Source organism: Gallus gallus, chromosome W (assembly GCF_016699485.2).
Source record: "Gallus gallus isolate bGalGal1 chromosome W, bGalGal1.mat.broiler.GRCg7b, whole genome shotgun sequence".
NCBI classification, from domain to species: domain Eukaryota; kingdom Metazoa; phylum Chordata; class Aves; order Galliformes; family Phasianidae; genus Gallus; species Gallus gallus.
The window spans coordinates 447,271-469,456 of NC_052571.1; the positions used below are offsets into that span (position 1 = coordinate 447,271).

At 58.1% G+C, this 22,186-nt stretch overlaps 1 protein-coding gene across 4 annotated transcripts in view; it reads left to right on the forward strand.

Moving 5' to 3' along the window:
• LOC121108229 (NAD-dependent malic enzyme, mitochondrial-like) overlaps window positions 1-22,186 on the forward strand; it is a 40,274-nt gene that overhangs the window by 6,022 nt on the left and 12,066 nt on the right. For all 4 annotated transcript variants that reach the window (XM_040655282.2, XM_040655281.2, XM_040655283.2 and 1 more), the window contains 11 exons: window positions 48-197; window positions 1,894-1,969; window positions 5,482-5,643; window positions 6,607-6,710; window positions 6,809-6,918; window positions 10,533-10,630; window positions 10,763-10,876; window positions 15,147-15,261; window positions 17,028-17,170; window positions 20,383-20,485; window positions 20,600-20,670. In XM_040655282.2, the coding sequence (XP_040511216.1) occupies window positions 48-197; window positions 1,894-1,969; window positions 5,482-5,643; window positions 6,607-6,710; window positions 6,809-6,918; window positions 10,533-10,630; window positions 10,763-10,876; window positions 15,147-15,261; window positions 17,028-17,170; window positions 20,383-20,485; window positions 20,600-20,670 (1,246 nt within the window). The remainder of the gene's footprint in view (window positions 1-47; window positions 198-1,893; window positions 1,970-5,481; window positions 5,644-6,606; window positions 6,711-6,808; window positions 6,919-10,532; window positions 10,631-10,762; window positions 10,877-15,146; window positions 15,262-17,027; window positions 17,171-20,382; window positions 20,486-20,599; window positions 20,671-22,186) is intronic.

Here is a 22,186-nt window from a genome sequence, read left to right on the forward strand (position 1 = left end):
CGACCGCCCCATCTCGCCCCATATCGCCCCATATCGCCCCATTTTAGGTACATTTACCTCATGGGGATCCAGGAGAGGAACGAGAAGCTCTTCTATCGGGTCCTCCAGGACGACATCGAGAGGCTGCTGCCGGTTGTTTACACGCCAACAGTCGGACTCGCCTGTACCCAATACGGCCACATCTTCCGGCGGCCCAAGTGAGGGATTATGGGGGGGGTTTATGGGGGTTTTATGGGGGGTTTATGGGGTTTTGTGGGGGTTTATGGGGGGTTTGAGGGGTTTGGGGGGGATTTGAAGGGGGTTTGGAGGGTTATGTGGGGATATTGGGGTGTTTGGGGGGGTTATTTGGGGGGTTTATGGGGGTTTATGGGGGATTATGGGGGGTTTTGTGGGGGTTTATGGGGTTTTGTGGGGGTTTATGGGGTTTTGGGGGGGTTTATGGGGGATTTGGGGGGGTTTGAAGGGGTTTGAAGGGGTTTATAGAGGTTTATGGGGGGTTTATGGGGGTTTATGGGGGCTTTATGGGGGGATTATGGGGGATTATGGGGGGTTTATGGGGGATTATGGGGGTTTATGGGGGTTTATGGGGGGTTTATGGGGGATTTGAGGGGTTTATGGGGGGTTTGAGGGGTTTATAGGGGGGTTATGGGGGTTTATGGGGGGTTTATGGGGGTTTATGGGGGATTATGGGGGGTTTAAGGGGTTTGAAAGGGGATTTGGGGGGGTTATGGGGGATTATGGGGGGTTTATGGGGGGATTATGGGGGGTTATGGGGGGTATGAAGGGGGTTTGGGGGGGTTTATGGGGGTTATGGGGGGTGTATGGGGGGCTTATGGGGGGTTTATGGGGGGATTATGGGGGATTATGGGGGGTTTATGGGGGATTTGAGGGGTTTATGGGGGGATTATGGGGGTTTTATGGGGGATTATGGGGGTTTATGGGGGGTTTATAGGGGTTTATGGGGGGTTTATGGGGGGATTATGGGGGATTATGGAGGTTTATGGGGGTTTATGGGGGATTTGAGGGGTTTATGGGGGGTTTATGGGGGGATTATAGGGGGATTATGGGGGGTTTATGGGGGTTTATGGGGGGTTTGAGGGGTTTTATGGGGGGTTTATGGGGGTTTATGGGGGTTTATGGGGTTTTGGGGGGGTTTATGGGGGGTTTATGGGGGGATTATGGGGGGTTTTGGGGGGTTTATGGGGGTTTATGGGGGATTTGAGGGGTTTATGGGGGGTTTGAGGAGTTTATAGGGGGGTTATGGGGGTTTATGGGGGGTTTATGGGGGATTATGGGGGGTTTATGGGGGTTTATGGGGGGTTATGGGGGGGTTTATGGGGGATTATGGGGGGTTATGGGGGATTATGGGGGTTTTTGGGGGTTTATGGGGGGTTTGAAGGGGATTTTGGGGGGATTTGGGGGGATATTGGGGGTATTTTGATGGATTTTGGGGCAATTTTGGGGTATTTTGAGGGATTTTGGGGCAATTTTGGGGTATTTGGGGGCAATTTTGGGGTTATTTGGGGGTATTTTGACGCATTTTGGGGCTATTTTGGGGTATTTTGATCCATTTTGGGGCCATTTTTGCGTATTTTGGGGTATTTTGACGCATTTTGGGGCAATTTTTGTCCATTTTGGGGCAATTTTTGTCCCTTTTGGGGCAATTTGGGGGTATTTTGGGGTTATTTGGGGCTATTTTGGGGTATTTTGATGCATTTTGGGGCAATTTTTGCCTATTTTGACGCATTTTGGGGCTATTTTGGGGCCATTTTTGCTCATTTTGGGGTATTTTGGGGTATTTTGGGGCAATTTGGGGCTATTTTGGGGCAATTTTGGGGTCTTTTGGGGTATTTGGGGGGGTGTATTTTGTTACGTGTCGGCTCTTCCTCGCAGGGGTTTGTTTATCTCCATCTCGGATCGGGGTCACATCAGATCGGTCGTTAACAACTGGCCGGAGAACGACGTGAAGGTGACGCCTCTCCCTATCGGCCCTGCCAGGACCTGCCGCCCTCGCTTCCCCTTTTGCCCCCTTTCCACTTCCTCTTTTCCTTCCCCTTCCTCTTTTTCCCTTCCCCTTTCCCTTTCCCCTTTTCCTTTCCCCTTTCCCTTTTCCCCTTTTTCTTTTCCCCTTTCTCTTTTCCCCTTTCCCTTTTCCCCTTTCTTTTCTCTTCTGCCCTTTCCTTTTCCTTTCCCCCTTTCCATTTCCCTTTTCCTTTCCCCTTTTCCCTTTCCCTTTCCCTTTTCCCTCTTTCCTTTTCCTTTCCCTTTCCCCCTTTCTCTTTTCCCCTTTCCTTTTCCCTTTCCCTTTCCTTTTCCCTTTCCCTTTCCCTTCTTCCTTTCCCTTTCCCCCTTTTACTTCCCCTTCCCCTTTTCCCTTTCCTTTTTCCCTTTCCCTTTTCCCCTTCCCCTTTTCCCTTCCCCTTTCCCTTTTCCCTTTCCCTTCTCCTTTCCTTTTCCCTTTTCCTTTCCCTTTTCCCCTTTCCCTTTTCCCCTTTCCTTTCCCTTCTGCCCTTTTCCCCTTCCCCTTTTCCCTTTTCCTTTTCCCTTTTCTTTTTCCCCTTTCCCTTTCTCCTTTCCTTTCCCCTTTTCCTTTCCCTTTTCCCCTTTCCCTTTTCCCTTTTCCGTTCCCTTTTTCCTTTCCCTTTTCCCCTTCCCCTTTTCCCCTTTCCTTTCCCCCTTTCCCTTTTCCCTTTTCCGTTCCTTTTTTCCTTTCCCTTTTCCCCTTTTCCTTTCCTTTTTTCCTTTCCCTTTCCCCCTTTTACTTCCCCTTCCCCTTTTCCCTTCCCCTTTCCCTTTTCCCTTTCCCTTCTCCTTTCCTTTTCCCTTTTCCTTTCCCTTTTCCCCTTTCCCTTTTCCCCTTTTCCTTCCCCTTTTCCCTTTCCCTTTTCCCCTTTCCTTTCCCTTCTGCCCTTTTCCCCTTCCCCTTTCCCCTTCCCCTTCTCCCCTTTCCTTTTCCTTTTTCCCTTTTCCCTTTGCCTCCCCCCGTCCTTCCCGCTTCCTCTTCCCCCTTCCCTTCCCTCTTCTCTCCTTCTCCTTCCTCTTCCCCTTCCCTTCCACTTCCTTTTCCTCTTCTCCTTTCCCTCCTTCCTCCCCCCATTTCCTCCTCCCCATCCTTCCCACTTCCTCTTCCCTCTTCCCGCTTCCTCTTCCCCCTTTCCTCCTTCCATTTTCCCCTTTCCCCTCCCTTTCCTTTCCCCTTCCCCTTCCCCATTTCCCCCCCTCCTCCCCCCATTTCCTCCCCCCATTTCCTCCCCCCATTTCCTCCCCCCCCGACCCCATCCTTCCCACTTCCCCCTTCCCGCTTCCTCTTCCCCACTTCCTCCCCCTTTCCCCCTTCCCCTTTTCCCCTTTCCCCTCCCTTTCCTTCCCCCTTTCCTTTCCCTTTTCCCCTTTCCCTTTTCCCTTTTCCACTTCCCTTTTCCCCCCTCCTCCCCCCATTTCCTCCCCTCTTCCCACTTCCTCTTCCCCACTTCCTCCCCCTTTCCCCCTTTCCCCCTTCCCCCTTTCCTTCCCCCTCCTTTTCCTTTCCCCATCACCATTTCCTCCCATTTTCCCCACTCCTCCCCCCATTTCCTCCCCCCATTTCCTCCCCCCCCGACCCCATCCTTCCCACTTCCCCCTTCCCGCTTCCTCTTTCCCACTTCCTCCCCCTTTCCCCTTCCCCTTTTCCCCTTTCCCCTCCCTTTCCTTCCCCCTTTCCCCCCCATTCTCCCCTTCCTCCCCTCATTTCCTCCCCCCATTCCCCCCCTCCTCCCCCCATTTCCTCCCCCCCCGACCCCATCCTTCCCACTTCCCCCTTCCCGCTTCCTCTTCCCCACTTCCTCCCCCTTTCCCCCTTCCTCTTTTCCCCTTTCCCCTCCTTTCCTTCCCCCTTTCCCCCCCATTCTCCCCTTCCTCCCCCCATTTCCTCCCCCCATTTCCTCCCCCCCCGACCCCGTCCTTCCCACTTCCCCCTTCCCGCTTCCTCTTCCCCTTTCCCACTTCCTCTTCCCCACTTCCTCCCCCTTTCCCCCTCCCTTTCCCCTCCTCCTTTCCCCGTTTCCTCTCCCCCATTTCCTCCCCCCTTCCCCTTTCCCCTCCCCCTTCCCTTCCCCATTTCCTCCCCTCTTCCCACTTCCTCTTCCCCACTTCCTCCCCCTTTCCCCCTTCCCCTTTTCCCCTTTCCCCTCCCTTTCCTTCCCCCTTTCCTTTCCCTTTTCCCCTTTCCCTTTTCCCTTTTCCACTTCCCTTTTCCCCCCTCCTCCCCCCATTTCCTCCCCTCTTCCCACTTCCTCTTCCCCACTTCCTCCCCCTTTCCCCCTTTCCCCCTTCCCCCTTTCCTTCCCCCTCCTTTTCCTTTCCCCATCACCATTTCCTCCCATTTTCCCCCCTCCTCCCCCCATTTCCTCCCTCCTCCCCCCATTTCCTCCCCCCCCGACCCCGTCCTTCCCACTTCCCCCTTCCCGCTTCCTCTTCCCCTTTCCCACTTCCTCTTCCCCACTTCCTCCCCCTTTCCCCCTCCCTTTCCCCTCCTCCTTTCCCCGTTTCCTCTCCCCCATTTCCTCCCCCCTTCCCCTTTCCCCTCCCCCTTCCCTTCCCCATTTCCTCCCCTCTTCCCACTTCCTCTTCCCCACTTCCTCCCCCTTTCCCCCTTTCCCCCTTCCCCCTTTCCTTCCCCCCTCCTTTTCCTTTCCCCATCACCATTTCCTCCCATTTTCCCCCCTCCTCCCCCCATTTCCTCCCCCCATTTCCTCCCCCCCCCGACCCCATCCTTCCCACTTCCCCCTTCCCGCTTCCTCTTCCCCACTTCCTCCCCCTTTCCCCCTTCCCCTTTTCCCCTTTCCCCTCCCTTTCCTTCCCCCTTTCCTTTCCCTTTTCCCCTTTCCCTTTTCCCTTTTCCACTTCCCTTTTCCCCCCTCCTCCCCCCATTTCCTCCCCTCTTCCCACTTCCTCTTCCCCACTTCCTCCCCCTTTCCCCCTTTCCCCCTTCCCCCTTTCCTTCCCCCTCTTTTTCCTTTCCCCGTCCCCATTTCCTCCCATTTTCCCCCCTCCTCCCCCCATTTCCTCCCCCCCCCGACCCCATTCTTCCCACTTTCCCTTCCCCCTTCCCACTTCCTCTTCCCCACTTCCTCCCCCTTTCCCCCTTCCCCCTTTTCCCCTTTCCCCTCCCTTTCCTTCCCCTTTTCCCCCCCATTCTCCCCTTCCTCCCCCCATTTCCTCCCCCCATTTCCTCCCCCCCCAACCCCATTCTTCCCACTTTCCCCTTCCCCCTTCCCACTTCCCTTTCCCCTTCCTCTTCCCCACTTCCTCCCCATTTCCCCCTTCCCCTTTTCCCCTTTCCCTTCCCCTTCCCCATTTCCCCCCCTCCTCCCCCCATTTCCTCCCCCCATTTCCTCCCCCCCCCGACCCCGTCCTTCCCACTTCCCCCTTCCCGCTTCCTCTTCCCCCTTCCCACTTCCACTTCCTCTCTTCCTCCCCCCCCCCGCCCCCCTTTTCTTCCAGGCCGTGGTCGTCACCGACGGCGAACGCATTTTAGGATTGGGGGACCTCGGAGTTTATGGGATGGGGATCCCCGTGGGGAAACTCTGCCTTTACACCGCCTGCGCCGGGATCCACCCCCACAAATGTCTGCCTGTCTGCATCGACGTCGGCACCGACAACACCGTGAGTGGCCGCCTGTTGGTCCTCCAAGGCCTCCTCGAGCCTCCAGGACCCCCAAAAACCCCAATCCGACCCCACTCTTGGCCGCCTGTAGGTCCTCCAAGGCCTCCTCCAGGCTCCAGGACCCCCAAAACCCCAATCCGACCCCACTCTTGGCCGCCTGTAGGTCCTCCAAGGCCTCCTCGAGCCTCCAGGACCCCCAAAAAGCCCAATCCGAACCCACTCTTGGCCGCCTGTAGGTCCTCCAAGGCCTCCTCGAGCCTCCAGGACTCCAAAAACCCCAATCCGACCCCACTCTTGGCTGCCTGTAGGTCCTCCAAGGACTCCTCGAGCCTCCAGGACCCCAAAAAACCCCAATCCGACCCCACTCTGGTCCGCCTGTAGTCCTCCAAGGCCTCCTGGAGGCTCCAGACCCCCCTGAAACCCCCCTCCCATCCCACTCCTGTCCGCCTGTAGTCCTCCAGAGCCCCTTGGAGGACCGGGACCCCCCTGAAACCCCCCTCCCATCCCACTCCTGTTCGCCTGTAGTCCTCCAGAGCCTCTTAAAGGACCTGTAGCCCAAAATACCTCCCTCCCATCCCACTCCTGTCCGCCTGTAGTCCTCCAGAGCCCCTTGGAGGACCGGGACCCCCCCGAAACCCCCCTCCCATCCCACTCCTGTCTGCCTGTAGTCCTCCAGAGCCTCTTAAAGGACCCGAGCCCTCCCAAAAGCCCAATCCAACCTCACTCTGGTCCGCCTGTAGTCCTCCAAGGCCTCCTGGAGGCTCCAGACCCCCCTGAAACCCCCCTCCCATCCCTCTCCTGTCCGCCTGTAGTCCTCCAGAGCCTCTTAAAGGACCTTTAGCCCAAAATACCCCCCTCCCATCCCACTCTGGTCTGCCTGTAGTCCTCCAGAGCCCCTTGGAGGACCGGGACCCCCCCAGAACCCCCCTCCCATCCCACTCCTGTCCGCCTGTTGTCCTCCAGAGCCTCTTAAAGGACCCCTTCTACATGGGGCTGTACCAAAAACGCGACCGCTCGCCGGCCTACGACGACCTCATCGACGAATTCATGGAGGCCATCACCGACCGGTACAGCCGCCCCCTCTTTTTAGGGTCTCTGCCCCTTTAAGACCACCCCCCCCCCCCCCCCCCCCCCTTCCAAATCCGACTGTCGCGGTCCTCCAAAGGTACGGTCAGAACACCCTGATCCAATTTGAGGACTTTGGGAACCACAACGCTTTCCGTTTCCTCCGCAAGTACCGGGAGAAGTACTGTACCTTTAACGACGACATTCAAGGTGGGTTTGGGGGTTGCTGGGTCCTCCCAGGGGTGTTTGGTCCTCCAACGGGTGTTGGGTCCTCCAAGGGGTGTCGCTGGGTCCTCCAAGGGGTGTTGCTGGGTCCTCTGAGGGGTGCTGGGTCCTCCAAGGGGGGTTGGGTCCTCCCAGGGGCGTCGCTGGGTCCTCCAAGGGGTGTTGCTGGGTCCTCCTAGGGGTGTTGCTGGGTCCTCCAAGGGGGGTTGGGTCCTCCCACGGGTGTTGTTTGGTCCTCCAACGGGTGCTGGGTCCTCCCAGGGGTGTCGCTGGGTCCTCCAAGGGGTGTTGCTGGGTCCTCTGAGGGGTGCTGGGTCCTCCAACGGGTGCTGGGTCCTCCTAGGGGTGTTGCTGGGTCCTCTGAGGGGTGCTGGGTCCTCCAAGGGGGGTTGGGTCCTCCCAGGGGCGTCGCTGGGTCCACCAAGGGGTGTTGCTGGGTCCTCCAAGGGGTGTTGGGTTCTCCCAGGGGTGTCGCTGGGTCCTCCAAGGGGTGTTGCTGGGTCCTCCGAGGGGTGTTTGGTCCTCCAAGGGGTGTTCGGGCCTCCCAGGGGTGTCGCTGGGTCCTCCAAGGGGTGTTCAGTCCTCCTAGGGGTGTTGCTCGGTCCTCCCAGGGGTGCTGGGCCCTCCCAGGGGTGTCGCTGGGTCCTCCAAGGGGTGTTGCTGGGTTCTCTGAGGGGTGCTGGGTCCTCCAAGGGGGGTTGGGTCCTCCCACGGGTGTTGTTTGGTCCTCCAACGGGTGCTGGGTCCTCCAAGGGGGGTTGCTGGGTCCTCCAAGGGGTGTTGCTGGGTCCTCTGAGGGGTGCTGGGTCCTCCAAGGGGGGTTGCTGGGTCCTCCAAGGGCTGTTGAGTCCTCCAACGGGTGCTGGGTCCTCCTAGGGGTGTCGCTGGGTCCTCCCATGGGTGTTGTTTGGTCCTCCAACGGGTGCTGGGTCCTCCCAGGGGTGTCGCTGGGTCCTCCGAGGGGTGTTGAGTCCTCCTTGGGGTGTTGGGTCCTCCCACGGGTGCTGGGTCCTCCAAGGGGGGTTGCTGGGTCCTCCAAGGGGTGTTTGGTCCTCCAAGGGGTGTTCGGGCCTCCTAGGGGTGTCGCTGGGTCCTCCAAGGGGTGTTGCTGGGTCCTCTGAGGGGTGCCGGGTCCTCCAAGGGGGGTTGGGTCCTCCCACGGGTGTTGTTTGGTCCTCCTAGGGGTGCTGGGTCCTCCAAGGGGGGTTGCTGGGTCCTCCAAGGGGTGTTGCTGGGTCTTCTGAGGGGTGCTGGGTCCTCCAAGGGGGGTTGAGTCCTCCAACGGGTGCTGGGTCCTCCTAGGGGTGTCGCTGGGTCCTCCCACGGGTGTTGTTTGGTCCTCCAACGGGTGCTGGGTCCTCCCAGGGGTGTCGCTGGGTCCTCCGAGGGGTGTTGAGTCCTCCTTGGGGTGTTGGGTCCTCCCACGGGTGCTGGGTCCTCCAAGGGGGGTTGCTGGGTCCTCCAAGGGGTGTTCGGGCCTCCTAGGGGTGTCGCTGGGTCCTCCAATGGGTGTTTGGTCCTCCAACGGGTGTTGGGTCCTCCAAGGGGTGTCGCGGGGTCCTCCTAGGGGTGCTGGGTCCTCCAAGGGGTGTTGCTGGGTCCTCCCAGGGGTGTTGGGTCCTCCCAGGGGTCCTGGGTCCTCCAACAGGTGCTGGGTCCTCCAAAGGGTGCTGGGTCCTCCGAGGGGTGTTGAGTCCTCCTATGGCAGTTGTTGGTCCTCCCACGGGCGTTGAGTCCTCCTATGGGAGTCATTGGGTCCTCCTATAGGTGTTGTTGGGTCCTCCAAAGGGTGTTGAGTCCTCCAGCGGGTGTTGTTGGGTCCTCCAAGGGGTGTTGAGTCCTCCTATGTGTCCTCCTAGGGGTGTTGAGTCCTCCTACGGGCGTTGTTGAGTCCTCCAGTGTCCGCTGAGTCCTCCTATGGCTGTTGTTGAGTCCTCCAGTGTCTGTTGAGTCCTCCTATGGCTGTTGTTGAGTCCTCCTGTGGCTGTTGTTGAGTCCTCCAGAGACTGTTGAGTCCTCCTATGGTTGTTGTTGAGTCCTCCGGTGTCTGTTCAGTCCTCCAATGTCTCCTAAGTCCACTTCTGAGTGTTGTTGAGTCCTCCTATGGGTGTTGTTGAGTCCTCCAACGGCTGTTATTGAGTCCTCCAGCAGCTGTTACGGCTCTTATTGAGTCCTCCAGAGACTGTTGAGTCCTCCTATGGCTGTTGTTGAGTCCTCCGGTGTCTGTTGAGTCCTCCAATGTCTCCTAAGTCCACTTCTGAGTGTTGTTGAGTCCTCCTATGGGTGTTGTTGAGTCCTCCAACGGCTCTTATTGAGTCCTCCAGAGACTGTTGAGTCCTCCTATGGCTGTTGTTGAGTCCTCCGGTGTCTGTTCAGTCCTCCAATGTCTCCTAAGTCCACTTCTGAGTGTTGTTGAGTCCTCCTATGGGTGTTGTTGAGTCCTCCAACGGCTGTTATTGAGTCCTCCAGCAGCTGTTACGGCTCTTATTGAGTCCTCCAGAGACTGTTGAGTCCTCCTATGGCTGTTGTTGAGTCCTCCGGTGTCTGTTGAGTCCTCCAATGTCTCCTAAGTCCACTTCTGAGTGTTGTTGAGTCCTCCTATGGGTGTTGTTGAGTCCTCCAACGGCTCTTATTGAGTCCTCCAGAGACTGTTGAGTCCTCCTATGGCTGTTGTTGAGTCCTCCGGTGTCTGTTGAGTCCTCCAATGTCTCCTAAGTCCACTTCTGAGTGTTGTTGAGTCCTCCTATGGGTGTTGTTGAGTCCTCCAACGGCTCTTATTGAGTCCTCCAGAGACTGTTGAGTCCTCCTATGGCTGTTGTTGAGTCCTCCGGTGTCTGTTGAGTCCTCCAATGTCTGTGAAGTCCACTTCTGAGTGTTGTTGAGTCCTCCTACGGGTGTTGTTGAGTCCTCCAGTGTCCGCTGAGTCCTCCTGTGGGTGTTGTTGAGTCCTCCAATGGCTGTTATTGAGTCCTCCAGCAGCTGTTGAGTCCTCCTATGGGTGTCGCTGAGTCCTCCAATGTCTGTTGAGTCCTCCTATGGGCGTTGTTAAGTCCTCCAATGTCTGTTGAGTCCTCCAATGTGGGTCGTTGAGTCCTCCTATGGGTATTGAGTCCTCCTATGGGTGTCACTGAGTTCTCCACTGTCTATTGAGTCCTCCTATGGGTGTCGCTGAGTCCTCCACTGTCTATTGAGTCCTCCTATGGGTGTCACTGAGTCCTCCACTGTCTGTTAAGTCCTCCTATGGGTGTTGCTGAGTCCTCCAATGTCTGTTAAGTCCTCCTATGGGTGTCGCTGAGTCCTCCACTGTCTATTGAGTCCTCCTATGTGGGTTGTTGAGTCCTCCTATGGGTATTGAGTCCTCCTATGGGCGTTGTTGAGTCCTCCACTGCCCATTGAGTCCTCCTATGGGTGTCACTGAGTCCTCCAGTGTCTATTGAGTCCTCCTACGGGTGCCACTGAGTCCTCCTATGGGTGTCGCTGAGTCCTCCACTGCCCGTTGAGTCCTCCAACGGGTGTCGCTGAGTCCTCCACGGCCCCGTTGAGTCCTCCGGCGCCTGTCGAGTCCTCCAACAACCGTCCCAGTCGTGCTGTTATCTCAGGTACAGCCGCCGTCGCCTTGGCCGGCCTATTGGCAGCTCAGAAAGCAACGGGGAAACCCATAGCAGAACACAAAGTGCTGTTCCTTGGGGCCGGAGAGGTGAGAGCCGCCTGTCGGAGTCCTCCAAGAGGCCGCTAGGTCCTCCAAGGGGGTGACAGGGTCCCCAAATGGGGGTGTTTTCCCCCCCTCTCCACCCCACAACCCCCCTCCCCACCCCATAACCCCCCCCAGGCGGCTCTGGGCATCGCCAACCTCATCGTTATGGCCATGGTGGAGAATGGGGTTCCCGTGGAGGACGCGCGGAGGAGGATTTGGATGTATGACAAACACGGCTTGGTCCGCCAGGTACAGTTCCTCCCCCCCATCCCCTCAACAACAGCCCCACCGGACGGGTGTTGCGGAGTCCTCCAGCGGGCGTGGAGTCCTCCAATGGGGGTCGTTGGGGTGTCCTGTGGGGGTGGAGTCCTCCTATGGGTGTTGCGGAGTCCTCCGACGGGCGTGGAGTCCTCCAGTGGGGGTCGTTGGGGTCTCCTGTGGGGGTGGAGTCCTCCAATGGGGGTCGTTGGGGTCTTCTATGGGGGTGGAGTCCTCCAATGGGGGTCGTTGGGGTCTTCTATGGGGGTGGAGTCCTTCTATGGGTGTTGTGGAGTCCTCCGACAGGCGTGGAGTCCTCCAATGGGGGTCGTTGGGGTCTTCTATGGGGGTGGAGTCCTCCAACGGGGGTCCATGGGGTCTTCTATGGGGCTGGAGTCCTCCAATGGGGGTCGTTGGGGTCTCCTGTGGGGGTGGAGTCCTCCAATGGGGGTCGTTGGGGTCTCCTGTGGGGGTGGAGTCCTCCAATGGGGGTCGTTGGGGTCTTCTATGGGGGTGGAGTCCTCCAATGGGGGTCGTTGGGGGCTCCTGTGGGGGTGGAGTCCTTCTATGGGTGTTGTGGAGTCCTCCAACGGGTGTGGAGTCCTCCAACGGGGGTCCATGGGGTCTTCTATGGGGGTGGAGTCCTCCAATGGGGGTCGTTGGGGTCTTCTGTGGGGGTGGAGTCCTCCAATGGGGGTTGCGGAGTCCTCCGACGGGTGTGGAGTCCTCCAACGGGGGTCCATGGGGTCTTCTGTGGGGGTGGAGTCCTCCAATGGGGGTCGTTGGGGACTCCTGTGGGGGTGGAGTCCTTCTATGGGTGTTGTGGAGTCCTCCGACGGGTGTGGAGTCCTCCAACGGGGGTCCATGGGGTCTTCTATGGGGGTGGAGTCCTCCAATGGGGGTCGTTGGGGTCTTCTGTGGGGGTGGAGTCCTCCAATGGGGGTCGTTGGGGTCTTCTATGGGGGTGGAGTCCTCCAATGGGGGTCGTTGGGGTCTTCTATGGGGCTGTAGTCCTCCAATGGGGGTTGTTGAGTCCTCCAACGCGTGTTGAGTCCTCCAACGGGTGTTGCTGAGTTCTCCTACGTGTATTGAGTCGTCTTATGGGTGTTGAGACCTCCAATGGGTGTTGCTGAGTCCTCCAACGCGGGTCATTGAGTCCTCCAACGCGTGTTGAGTCCTCCAGCAGGGGTCATTGAGTCCTCCTACGGGTGTTGTTGAGTTCTCCTATGGGTATTGAGTCCTCTTAAGGGTGTTGTTGAGTCCTCCTATGGCTTTTGAGTCCTCCAATGCGTGTTGAGTCCTCCAACGGGTGTTGCTGAGTCCTCCTACGGGTATTGAGTCCTCCCATGGGTGTTGCTGAGTCCTCCTATGGCTTTTGAGTCCTCCAACGTGGGTCATTGAGTCCTCCAATGCGTGTTGAGTCCTCCAACGGGTGTTGCTGAGTCCTCCTACGGGTATTGAGTCCTCCCACGGGTGTTACTGAGTCCTCCTATGGGTATTGAGTCCTCTTAAGGGTGTTGCTGAGTCCTCCTGCGGCTGTTGAGTCCTCCAACGGGTGTTGCTGAGTCCTCCTACGGGTATTGAGTCCTCCAACGGGTGTTGCTGAGTCCTCCAACGCGGGTCATTGAGTCCTCCAACGCGTGTTGAGTCCTCCAACGGGGGTCACTCGGTCCTCCCATGGCTTCTGAGTCCTCCAACGGGGGTCACTCGGTCCTCCCATGGCTTCTGAGTCCTCCAACGGGGGTCACTCGGTCCTCCCATGGCTTCTGAGTCCTCCAACGGGGGTCACTCGGTCCTCCCATGGCTTCTGAGTCCTCCAACGGGGGTCACTCGGTCCTCCCATGGCTTCTGAGTCCTCCAGCGGGGGTCACTCGGTCCTCCCATGGCTTCTGAGTCCTCCAACGGGGGTCACTCGGTCCTCCCATGGCTTCTGAGTCCTCCAACGGGGGTCACTCGGTCCTCCCATGGCTTCTGAGTCCTCCAACGGGGGTCACTCGGTCCTCCCATGGCTTCTGAGTCCTCCAACGGGGGTCACTCGGTCCTCCCATGGCTTCTGAGTCCTCCAACGGGGGTCACTCGGTCCTCCCATGGCTTCTGAGTCCTCCAGCGGGGGTCACTCGGTCCTCCCATGGCTTCTGAGTCCTCCAACGGGTGTTGCTGAGTCCTCCCATGGCTTCTGAGTCCTCCAACGGGTGTTGCTGAGTCCTCCTACGGGTATTGAGTCCTCCCACGGGTGTTACTGAGTCCTCCTATGGGTATTGAGTCCTCTTAAGGGTGTTGCTGAGTCCTCCTGCAGCTGTTGAGTCCTCCAACGGGTGTTGCTGAGTCCTCCTACGGGTATTGAGTGCTCTTAAGGGTGTTGCTGAGTCCTCCAACGGGGGTCATTGAGTCCTCCAACGCGTGTTGAGTCCTCCAACGGGGGTCACTCGGTCCTCCTATGGCTTTTGAGTCCTCCAGTGTGGGTTGTTGAGTCCTTCTATGGGTATTGAGTCCTCCAGCGGGTGTTGCTGAGTCCTCCTACAGCTTTTGAGTCCTCCAGCGGGGGTCATTGAGTCCTCCTACGGGTATTGAGTCCTCCTATGGGTGTTGTTGAGTCCTCCTACGCGTGTTGAGTTCTCCAACGGGTGTTGCTGAGTCCTCCTATGGCTTTTGAGTCCTCCAACGTGGGTCATTGAGTCCTCCAACGGGTGTTGCTGAGTCCTCCTACGGGTATTGAGTCCTCTTAAGGGTGTTGAGTCCTCCAACGGGTGTTGCTGAGTCCTCCAACGCGGGTCATTGAGTCCTCCAACGCGTGTTGAGTCCTCCAACGGGGGTCACTCGGTCCTCCCATGGCTTCTGAGTCCTCCAGCGGGTGTTGCCGAGTCCTCCTATGGCTTCTGAGTCCTCCAATGGGGGTCACTCGGTCCTCCCATGGCTTCTGAGTCCTCCAACGGGGGTCACTCGGTCCTCCCATGGCTTCTGAGTCCTCCAGCGGGTGTTGCCAAGTCCTCCTATGGCTTCTGAGTCCTCCAACGGGGGTCGTTGGGGTCTTCTATGGGGGGGGAGTCCTCCAATGGGGGTCGTTGGGGTCTTCTATGGGGCTGTAGTCCTCCAATGGGGGTTGTTGAGTCCTCCAACGCGTGTTGAGTCCTCCCACGGGTGTTGTTGAGTCCTCCTATGGCTTTTGAGTCCTCCAACGTGGGTCGTTGGGTCCTCCAACGCGTGTTGAGTCCTCCCACGGGTGTTGCTGAGTCCTCCTACGGGTATTGAGTCCTCCCACGGGTGTTACTGAGTCCTCCTATGGGTATTGAGTCCTCTTAAGGGTGTTGCTGAGTCCTCCAACGGGTGTTGTTGAGTCCTCCTACGGGTATTGAGTCCTCCTATGGGTGTTGAGTCCTCCAGTGTGGGTCGTTGGGTCCTCCAACGCGTGTTGAGTCCTCCAACGGGTGTTGCTGAGTCCTCCAACGCGGGTCATTGAGTCCTCCAACGCGTGTTGAGTCCTCCAACGGGGGTCACTCGGTCCTCCTATGGCTTTTGAGTCCTCCAGTGTGGGTTGTTGAGTCCTTCTATGGGTATTGAGTCCTCCAGCGGGTGTTGCTGAGTCCTCCTACAGCTTTTGAGTCCTCCAGCGGGGGTCATTGAGTCCTCCTACGGGTATTGAGTCCTCCTATGGGTGTTGTTGAGTCCTCCTACGCGTGTTGAGTCCTCCTACGGGTATTGAGTCGTCTTATGGGTGTTGAGTCCTCCAACGGGTGTTGCTGAGTCCTCCAACGTGGGTCATTGAGTCCTCCAACGGGTGTTGCTGAGTCCTCCTACGGGTATTGAGTCGTCTTATGGGTGTTGAGACCTCCAATGGGTGTTGCTGAGTCCTCCAACGCGGGTCATTGAGTCCTCCAACGCGTGTTGAGTCCTCCAGCAGGGGTCATTGAGTCCTCCTACGGGTGTTGTTGAGTTCTCCTATGGGTATTGAGTCCTCTTAAGGGTGTTGCTGAGTCCTCCTGCGGCTGTTGAGTCCTCCTACGGGTATTGAGTCCTCCTATGGGTGTTGAGTCCTCCAACGTCGGTCATTGAGTCCTCCAACGCGGGTCATTGAGTCCTCCAACGCGTGTTGAGTCCTCCAATGGGGGTCACTCGGTCCTCCCATGGCTTCTGAGTCCTCCAACGGGGGTCACTCGGTCCTCCCATGGCTTCTGAGTCCTCCAACGGGTGTCGCCGAGTCCTCCGCCGACCTCGGAGTCCTCCAACCCCCCCCTCCCCCCATCTCCATCCCATACCCTCCCAGGGCCGGGAAGAGAAAGTGGACTCCAACCAAGAGCCGTTTGCACACCCAGCTCCGGATTCCATCCCGCACAGCTTCGAGGAGGCGGTGACGTTGTTGAAGCCGTCGGCCATCATCGGTCAGTCGTTTGTCACCCTTCCGGGGGGGATGGGGGGGGGTTGTTGGGCTTTTGACCCCTTGCTTGGCTCCCCTGGGCTCCGACTGTTCCCTATCACCGACTGTTCCCCCCTCCTCCGTTGGAGGACCGCTCCTTTGTGCTCTATTGGGGCTCCGACTGTCCCTCAGTCCTCCACTGGAGGACCGTTCCCCCCTCCTCCATTCTTTCTGCTCTACTGGGGTCCGACTGTCCCTCAGTCCTCCACTGGAGGACCGTTCCCCCCTCCTCCATTGGAGGACTGCTCCTTTGTGCTCTATTGGGGCTCCGACTGTCCCTCAGTCCTCCACTGGAGGACCGTTCCCCCCTCCTCTGTTGGAGGACCGCTCCTTTGTGCTCCAGTGGGGGTCCGACTGTCCCTCAGTCCTCCACTGGAGGACCGTTCCCCCCTCCTCCATTGGAGGACCGCTCCTTTGTGCTCTATTGGGGCTCCGACTGTCCCTCAGTCCTCCACTGGAGGACCGTTCCCCCCTCCTCCGTTGGAGGACCGCTCCTTTGTGCTCTATTGGGCTCTGACTGTCCCTCAGTCCTCCACTGGAGGACCGTTCCCCCCTCCTCCATTCTTTCTGCTCTATTGGGGCTCCGACTGTCCCTCAGTCCTCCACTGGAGGACCGTTCCCCCCTCCTCCATTGGAGGACCGCTCCTTTGTGCTCTATTGGGGTCCGACTGTCCCTCAGTCCTCCACTGGAGGACCGTTCCCCCCTCCTCCATTGGAGGACCGCTCCTTTGTGCTCTATTGGGGGTCCGACTGTCCCTCAGTCCTCCACTGGAGGACCGTTCCCCCCTCCTCCGTTCTTTGTGCTCTATTGGGGCTCCGATTGTCCCTCAGTCCTCCACTGGAGGACCGTTCCCCCCTCCTCCATTGGAGGACCGCTCCTTTGTGCTCTATCGGGGGTCCGACTGTCCCTCAGTCCTCCACTGGAGGACCGTTCCCCCCTCCTCCGTTGGAGGACCGCTCCTTTGTGCTCTATTGGGGGTCCGACTGTCCCTCAGTCCTCCACTGGAGGACCGTTCCCCCCTCCTCCGTTCTTTGTGCTCTATTGGGGTCCGACTGTCCCTCAGTCCTCCACTGGAGGACCGTTCCTCCCTCCTCCATTGGAGGACCGCTCCTTTGTGCTCTATTGGGGGTCCGACTGTCCCTCAGTCCTCCACTGGAGGACCGTTCCCCCCTCCTCCGTTGGAGGACCGCTCCTTTGTGCTCTATTGGGGCTCCGACTGTCCCTCAGTCCTCCAGTGGAGGACCGTTCCCCCCTCCTCCATTCTTTCTGCTCTATTGGGGGTCCGACTGTCCCTCAGTCCTCCATTGGAGGACCATTCCCTCCTCCCCCATCGTCCGACTGTTCCCCCCTCCCCCATTGGAGGACCATTCCCTCCTCCCCCATCGTCCGACTGTTCCCCCCTCCCCCATTGGAGGACCATTCCCCCCTCCCCCATCGTCCGACTGTTCCCCCCTCCCCCATCGTCCGACTGTTCCCCCCTCCCCCATTGGAGGACCATTCCCCCCTCCCCCATTGGAGGACCATTCCCCCCTCCCCCATCGTCCGACTGTTCCCCCCTCCCCCATTGGAGGACCATTCCCCCCTCCCCCATCGTCCGACTGTTCCCTCCTCCCCCATCGTCCGACTGTTCCCTCCTCCCCCACTGGAGGACCATTCCCCCCTCCCCCACTGGAGGACCATTCCCCCCTCCCCCATCGTCCGACTGTTCCCCCCTCCTACCCCCTTTCCAGGTGTAGCGGGCGCCGGACGCCTCTTCACCCCTTCAGTCCTCCAAAAGATGGCCGCCATCAACGACCGCCCCATCATCTTCGCCCTCAGCAACCCTACAGCCAAAGCGGAGTGTACAGCTGAAGAGGCCTACACCCTAACCGAGGTACCCCCCCAACCCCCCCCCCCCACTTTTCTGACTGTTCCCGGGCCCCTTCAGTCCTCCAAGAGCTCTGGGAGGACCTTCGGGGTGTTGTTGGTCCTCCAAGAGGCCTTTTGGGGTGTTGTGAGTCCTCCAAGAGGACCTTTGGGGTACTTTAAGTCCTCCAGGAGGACCTTTGGGGTGTTGTGAGTCCTCCAAGAGGACCTTTGGGGTGTTGTAGGTCCTCCAAGAGACCCTTTGGGGTGTTGTGAGTCCTCCAGGAGGACCTTTGGGGCGTTGACAGTCCTCCAAGAGCTCTGGGAGGACCGTCTGGGTGTTGTAGGTCCTCCAAGAGGATCTTTGGGGTGTTGTAGGTCCTCCAAGAGACCCTTTGGGGTGTTGTGAGTCCTCCAAGAGGACCTTTGGGGTGTTGTTGGTCCTCCAGGAGGACCTTCTGGGTGTTGACAGTCCTCCAAGATCTCTGGGAGGACCTTCGGGGTGTTGTTGGTCCTCCAAGAGGCCTTTTGGGGTGTTGTGAGTCCTCCAGGAGGACCTCTGGGGCGTTGACAGTCCTCCAAGAGCTCTGGGAGGACCGTCTGGGTGTTGTAGGTCCTCCAAGAGGATCTTTGGGGTGTTGTGAGTCCTCCAGGAGGACCTTTGGGGTGTTGTGAGTCCTCCAAGAGACCCTTTGGGGTGTTGTTGGTCCTCCAGGAGGACCTTTGGGGTGTTGTAAGTCCTCCAAGAGACCCTTTAGGGTCCTATAAGTCCTCCAAGAGCCCCTTTAGGGCCCCGTAAGTCCTCCAAGAGCCCCTTTAGGGCCCCGTAAGTCCTCCAAGAGGCCCTATAGGGCCCCGTAAGTCCTCCAAGAGCCCCTATAGGGCCCCGTAAGTCCTCCAAGATCCCCTTTAGGATCCCATAAGTCCTCCAAGAGACCCTTTAGGGCCCCGTAAGTCCTCCAAGAGGCCCTATAGGGTCTCGTCGGTCCTCCAAGAGCCCCTTTAGGGCCCCGTAAGTCCTCCAAGAGCCCCTTTAGGGCCCCGTAAGTCCTCCAAGAGGCCCTATAGGGCCCCATAAGTCCTCCAAGAGACCCTTTGGGGTCCTATAAGTCCTCCAAGAGCCCCTTTAAGGTCCCATAAGTCCTCCAAGAGCCCCTTTGGGGTCTCCCATCGGTCCTCCAAGTATGTCCTGTAAGTCCTCCAAGATCCCCTTTAGGACCTTGTAGGTCCTCCAAGAGACCCTTTAGGGCCCCGTAAGTCCTCCAAGAGGCCCTATAGGGCCCCGTAAGTCCTCCAAGAGGCCCTATAGGGTCTCATAGGTCCTCCAAGATCCCCTATAGGGTCCTATAAGTCCTCCAAGAGCCCCTATAGGGCCCCATAAGTCCTCCAAGATCCCCTATAGGGTCTCATAGGTCCTCCAAGAGACCCTTTAGGGTCCTATAAGTCCACTAAGAGACCCTTTAGGGTCTCATAGGTCCTCCAAGAGGCCTTATAGGGTCCTGTAAGTCCTCCAAGAGGCCTTTTAGGGTCCTATAAGTCCTCCAAGAGGCCTTTTAGGGTCCCGTAAGTCCTCCAAGATCCCCTATAGGGTCTCATAGGTCCTCCAAGTGACCTTTTAGGGTCTCATAGGTCCTCCAGGGATCCTTTTAGGGTCTCCCATCGGTCCTCCAAGTATGTCCTGTAAGTCCTCCAAGATCCCCTTTAGGATCTCGTAGGTCCTCCAAGGTGCCCTTTAGGGCCCCGTAAGTCCTCCAAGAGACCCTATAGGGCCCCGTAAGTCCTCCAAGAGACCCTTTAGGGTCTTGTAGGTCCTCCAAGATCCCCTATAGGGTCTCCCATCGGTCCTCCAAGTATGTCCTGTAAGTCCTCCAAGATCCCCTTTAGGGCCCCGTAAGTCCTCCAAGAGACCCTTTAGGGCCCCGTAGGTCCTCCAAGAGGCCCTATAGGGCCCCGTAAGTCCTCCAAGAGACCCTTTAGGGCCCCGTAAGTCCTCCAAGAGCCCCTTTAGGGTCCCATAAGTCCTCCAAGAGTCCCTATAGGGTCTCATAGGTCCTCCAAGGTGCCCTTTAGGGCCCCGTAAGTCCTCCAAGAGCCCCTATAGGGTCTCCCATCGGTCCTCCAAGTATGTCCTGTAAGTCCTCCAAGAGACCCTTTAAGATCCCGTAAGTCCTCCAAGAGCCCCTTTAGGGCCCCGTAAGTCCTCCAAGAGCCCCTTTAGGGTCTCATAAGTCCTCCAAGAGCCCCTTTGGGGTCCTATAAGTCCTCCAAGAGCCCCTTTGGGGTCCTATAAGTCCTCCAAGAGTCCCTATAGGGTCTCATAGGTCCTCCAAGAGACCCTTTAGGGTCCTATAAGTCCACTAAGAGACCCTTTAGGGTCTCATAGGTCCTCCAAGAGGCCTTATAGGGTCCTGTAAGTCCTCCAAGAGGCCTTTTAGGGTCCTATAAGTCCTCCAAGAGGCCTTTTAGGGTCCCGTAAGTCCTCCAAGATCCCCTATAGGGTCTCATAGGTCCTCCAAGTGACCTTTTAGGGTCTCATAGGTCCTCCAGGGATCCTTTTAGGGTCTCCCATCGGTCCTCCAAGTATGTCCTGTAAGTCCTCCAAGATCCCCTTTAGGATCTCGTAGGTCCTCCAAGGTGCCCTTTAGGGCCCCGTAAGTCCTCCAAGAGACCCTATAGGGCCCCGTAAGTCCTCCAAGAGACCCTTTAGGGTCTTGTAGGTCCTCCAAGATCCCCTATAGGGTCTCCCATCGGTCCTCCAAGTATGTCCTGTAAGTCCTCCAAGATCCCCTTTAGGGCCCCGTAAGTCCTCCAAGAGGCCCTATAGGGCCCCATAAGTCCTCCAAGAGCCCCTTTAGGGCCCCGTAAGTCCTCCAAGAGCCCCTTTAGGGCCCCATAAGTCCTCCAAGAGACACTTTGGGGTCCTATAAGTCCTCCAAGAGACCCTTTAGGGTCCCGTAAGTCCTCCAAGAGGCCCTATAGGGTCTCATAGGTCCTCCAAGAGACCCTTTAGGGTCCCATAAGTCCTCCAAGAGCCCATTTTAGGGTCCTATAAGTCCTCCAAGAGCCCCTTTGGGGTCTCCCGTCGGTCCTCCAAGTATGTCCTGTAAGTCCTCCAAGATCCCCTTTAGGATCTCGTAGGTCCTCCAAGGTGCCCTTTAGGGCCCCGTAAGTCCTCCAAGAGGCCCTATAGGGCCCCGTAAGTCCTCCAACCCCCCCTAACCCCCCCTATATCCCTTATAGGGTCGCTGCCTCTTCGCCAGCGGGAGCCCTTTCGACGTCGTGACCCTCCCGGATGGGCGCAGCTTCAAAGCGGGCCAAGGGAACAACGCTTACATCTTCCCAGGTGACGGGGCGGCCCTATAGGGGGCCCTATAGGTGGCCCTATAAGGGGGGGGATGGGTTATGGGGTCGGATATGGGGGGAGAGGGGGAGAGATAATGGGGCGGTGTCGTTATAGGGGTGGCGTTGGCCGTCATATTGAGCAGCGTGAGGCACATCAGCGACCGCGTCTTCCTGGAGGCGGCCAAGGTGGGGTTATGGGGGGGCTATGGGGGGCTATGGGGCCGGTGGGGGGCTATGGGGGGCGGTGGGGGGCAATGGGAGTCAATGGGATTCAATGGGGGGCAATGGAAGTCAATGGGAGTCAATGAGAGTCAATCGGGGGCAATGGGAGTCAATGGGAGTCAATGGGGGACGGTGGGGGTCAATGGGGGGCAATGGGAGTCAATGGGGGGCAATGGGGGTCAATGGGGGGCAATGGGAGTCAATGGGGGACAATGGGAGGCAATGGGGGTCAATGGGGGTCAATGGGGGGCAATGGGAGGCAATGGGAGTCAATAGAAGTCAATGGGAGTCAATGGGAGTCAATAGGAGTCAATGGGGTTCAATGGGGCTCAATGGGAGTCAATGGAGGGCAATGGGGGGCAATGGGAGTCAATGGGAGTCAATGGGGGGGAATGGGGGGCAATGGGGGGTTATGGGGGGGTTATGGGGGGCTATGGGGCCGGTGGGGGGCGGTGGGGGGCAGTGGGAGTCAATGGAGGGCAATGGGGGGCAATGGGAGTCAATGGGGGGCAATGGGGGACAATGGGAGTCAATGGGGGGCAATGGGGGGCAATGGGAGTCAATGGGGGGCAATGGGGGTCAATGGGGGGGAATTGGGGGGGATTTGGGGGGCAATGGGGGGGATTTGGGGGACCTATGGGGGCAATGGGAGTCAATGGGGGGCAATGGGACTCAATGGGACTCAATGGGAGTCAATGGGTCCCAATGGGTCTCAATGGGTCTCAATGGGTCTCAATGGGTCTCAATGGGTTCTATGGGTCTCAATGGGTCCCAATGGGCTCTATGGGTCCCAATGGGTTCTATGGGTCCCAATGTGTCCCAATGGGTTCTATGGGTTCCTATGGGTCTCAATGGGTTCTATGGGTGTCAATGGGTCTCTATGGGTCCCAATGGGTCCCAATGGGTTCTATGGGTGTCAATGGGTCTCTATGGGTCCCAATGGGTCCCAATGGGTTCTATGGGTCCCAATGGGTGTCTATGGGTCTCTATGGGTCCCAATGGCCCTCAAGGGGTCCCGATGGGTTCTATGGGTCTCAATGGGTCTCAATGGGTTCTATGGGTCTCAATGGGTCCCAATGTCTCTCAATGGGTCCCAATGGGTCCCAATGGGTTCTATGGGTCTCAATGGGAGTCAATGGGTCTCAATGGGTCTCAATGGCTCTCAATGGGTCCCAATGGGTTCTGTGGGTCTCAATGGGTTCTATGGGTCTCAATGGGAGTCAATGGGTCTCAATGGGTCTCAATGGGAGTCAATGGGTTCTATGGGTCCCAATGGGTTCTATGGGTCCCAATGGGCCTCAATGGGTCCCAATGGGTTCTATGGGTCCCAATGGGTTCTATGGGTCCCAATGGGTCTCAATGGGTTCTATGGGTCCCAATGGGTCCCAATGGGTTCTATGGGTGTCAATGGGTCTCTATGGGTCCCAATGGGCCTCAATGGGTCCCAATGTCTCTCAATGGGTCCCAATGGGTCCCAATG